The 1925-nt window shown below is 57.7% G+C and overlaps 1 protein-coding gene across 1 annotated transcript; it reads left to right on the top strand.

Moving 5' to 3' along the window:
* Positions 1-7: 7 nt before the first annotated feature.
* On the top strand, positions 8-1635 carry DPM2 (dolichyl-phosphate mannosyltransferase polypeptide 2, regulatory subunit; the record flags this gene model as incomplete). The annotated part of the gene is made up of 3 exons (XM_010157256.1): positions 8-73; positions 1201-1303; positions 1577-1635. Coding segments are annotated over 3 exons (228 nt in total), but the record flags the coding sequence as incomplete, so codon positions are not given.
* Positions 1636-1925: the final 290 nt, after the last annotated feature.

Genomic DNA, 1925 nt, shown 5'->3' with positions numbered 1-1925 from the left:
GGTGGTTGGATTCGGCTTGGTTGCCTTCAGCTTCGTTCTTTTTGTTTACTACACCCTCTGGATCATCGTCCTGGTACGGGTCTCTGGCTGTCACAATCCTAGCCGCTTCACACCCCGGTGCTAGCCTAGGTTTTGTTTAGGTGCTGCTGCATCCATGTGCCTGAAGGACGCCGCACTTCCAGCTTTCCTGGTTAAAAACCTGAGGGCAGAACTTCCTCTGTTTACTGGCACAGCCTGTGCTCCTTCTGGGTGTGCCTGCCCTTGCCCTGGCAAGACCAAGCTTCCATCGTGCCGCCTGCCCCGCTGCTCTCAGACGAGCTGGCGTGGCCGAAGATCCAAGGCTCCCTCAGCCTGTCAGCGAGAGCTGAAACCCGGTTCCTCTGGAGGTCTTGTCACTGGTGTTCACGTTGGCAGTCCTTCAGATTCCAGGTTCTGGTGGGAGGTCACAGAGGGAGATGTAAAAAGAGGCTACTCTTAGCAAATCTGGAGCCTGGTAGGGAGGAGAAGCGTTTAGGGAATGCAGAGCTCTGGAAAAGTGATTGTGAGCTTGGTGCTTTGCCCACTTCTAGGGATGTATCAGCTAGGATCATTAGTGGTTTTCTTCCTGGAAAGAAATGTCTCCTCATGAGCTTTCCAGGTACAGGCAGCCGGGTTCAGCCTTCAGCTGACGTCTGAACTCCCGGCAGCTTCCCTTCTAACCTCCGAGTTTGGAATTCCCCTCTTGCGCCTGCTGCCAGGTACATGTTTATAGGGCCCGTAGCACCGGGAGCGCATGGGGGTGCTTGCTGCCATCCTTACACTGCTCTCTAGTGTCCAAAGCCTCCCACTGGCCTCCGCCGAGGGATCCGGGCAGGATCGCCGTAGAGCAGAGCCGCTATCAGCCGCTCCCTTCTGCAGGGCAGAGAGTCAGGGATTTCCCGTGTTCAGCACCAAGCGGGCCGGCAGCCGTGCCCACCCTGTCACCCTGGGGCTGTGGGACCCCTGTGCCAGCCTCATGACCCCTAGGTTGTCAGCTGAAGTCGTGTCTGCCCGCCTGCTGTCGTGTCCCTGCAGCTGTGGGCCCTTCTTTGGGTTCTTTTTTTTAGCTATCCCCTCACACCCGATATATCCATCCTGCTTTCAAAACCACGAGGCTGCAGGTGTCGGGGACCTGCCCTGGTGTTGTGCCCACCGGCTGACGTCTCTCTCTGTCTCCTGCAGCCCTTCATCGACAGCGACCACGGCATCCACCGCTACTTCTTGCCAAGGGAGTACGCAGTTATCATCCCCGTGGTGGCCGGGCTGCTGCTGCTGCTCTTTATAGGTGAGTGTTCCTTCTGCTCTAATTAGAGGCTTCGAAATTAGGAAGAGAGAATAGGGTTGCTGGAGGGTTAGCTAAGGTGTGACACTCGTGACGTGCTGTCACAGCTCAGCGTGAGCTCTCAGGGCGTGTGTTTGCGTGTAACCATGGCTGTTTAAGCCTCTGGAGAGCGGGATTTTTCTGCTCTGCTGAGGTTTTGTTTCCCATTGCGGCGTGTTTTAAAAGTGTCCGGAATGAGAAGTTTTCTGGCTGAATCTGTTCTCTCCCTCATGGTAGGTGTTTTTATAATGGTCGTGATGTGGAAGAGCAGGAAACCTGCCAAGAAATCGGACTGAAGGCCCAGCTGAGAGAGATGAGAAGGCGCCCGCCCTGCGGCACCGCAGCCAGGAAGAGACTTAGCCCGCAGCACCTCCTCCAGCGCCCTCGGCACCGCGCTGCCTGCACTCTCCCACCTTCCTTCCGCAGAGCTGAATCCTGTAGTTTACAACTCACTGACCAAAGGGAAGCACACCTGGCCTCCGGGTGAGCGAGGGACCAGAGCCCCGGCCGTGAGGGACCCGCTCCTTGGCTGGGGCTGCCCCTGCCAGCCGTGCTGCGGCCCGCGCTGGCTGGGGGAGGTGGGGGG

The sequence above is a fragment of the Eurypyga helias genome, unplaced genomic scaffold (assembly GCF_000690775.1).
Source record: "Eurypyga helias isolate BGI_N326 unplaced genomic scaffold, ASM69077v1 scaffold37078, whole genome shotgun sequence".
NCBI classification, from domain to species: domain Eukaryota; kingdom Metazoa; phylum Chordata; class Aves; order Eurypygiformes; family Eurypygidae; genus Eurypyga; species Eurypyga helias.
Note: the sequence above shows the minus strand (reverse complement) of the source record. Positions and strands in the feature narration are given on the sequence as shown.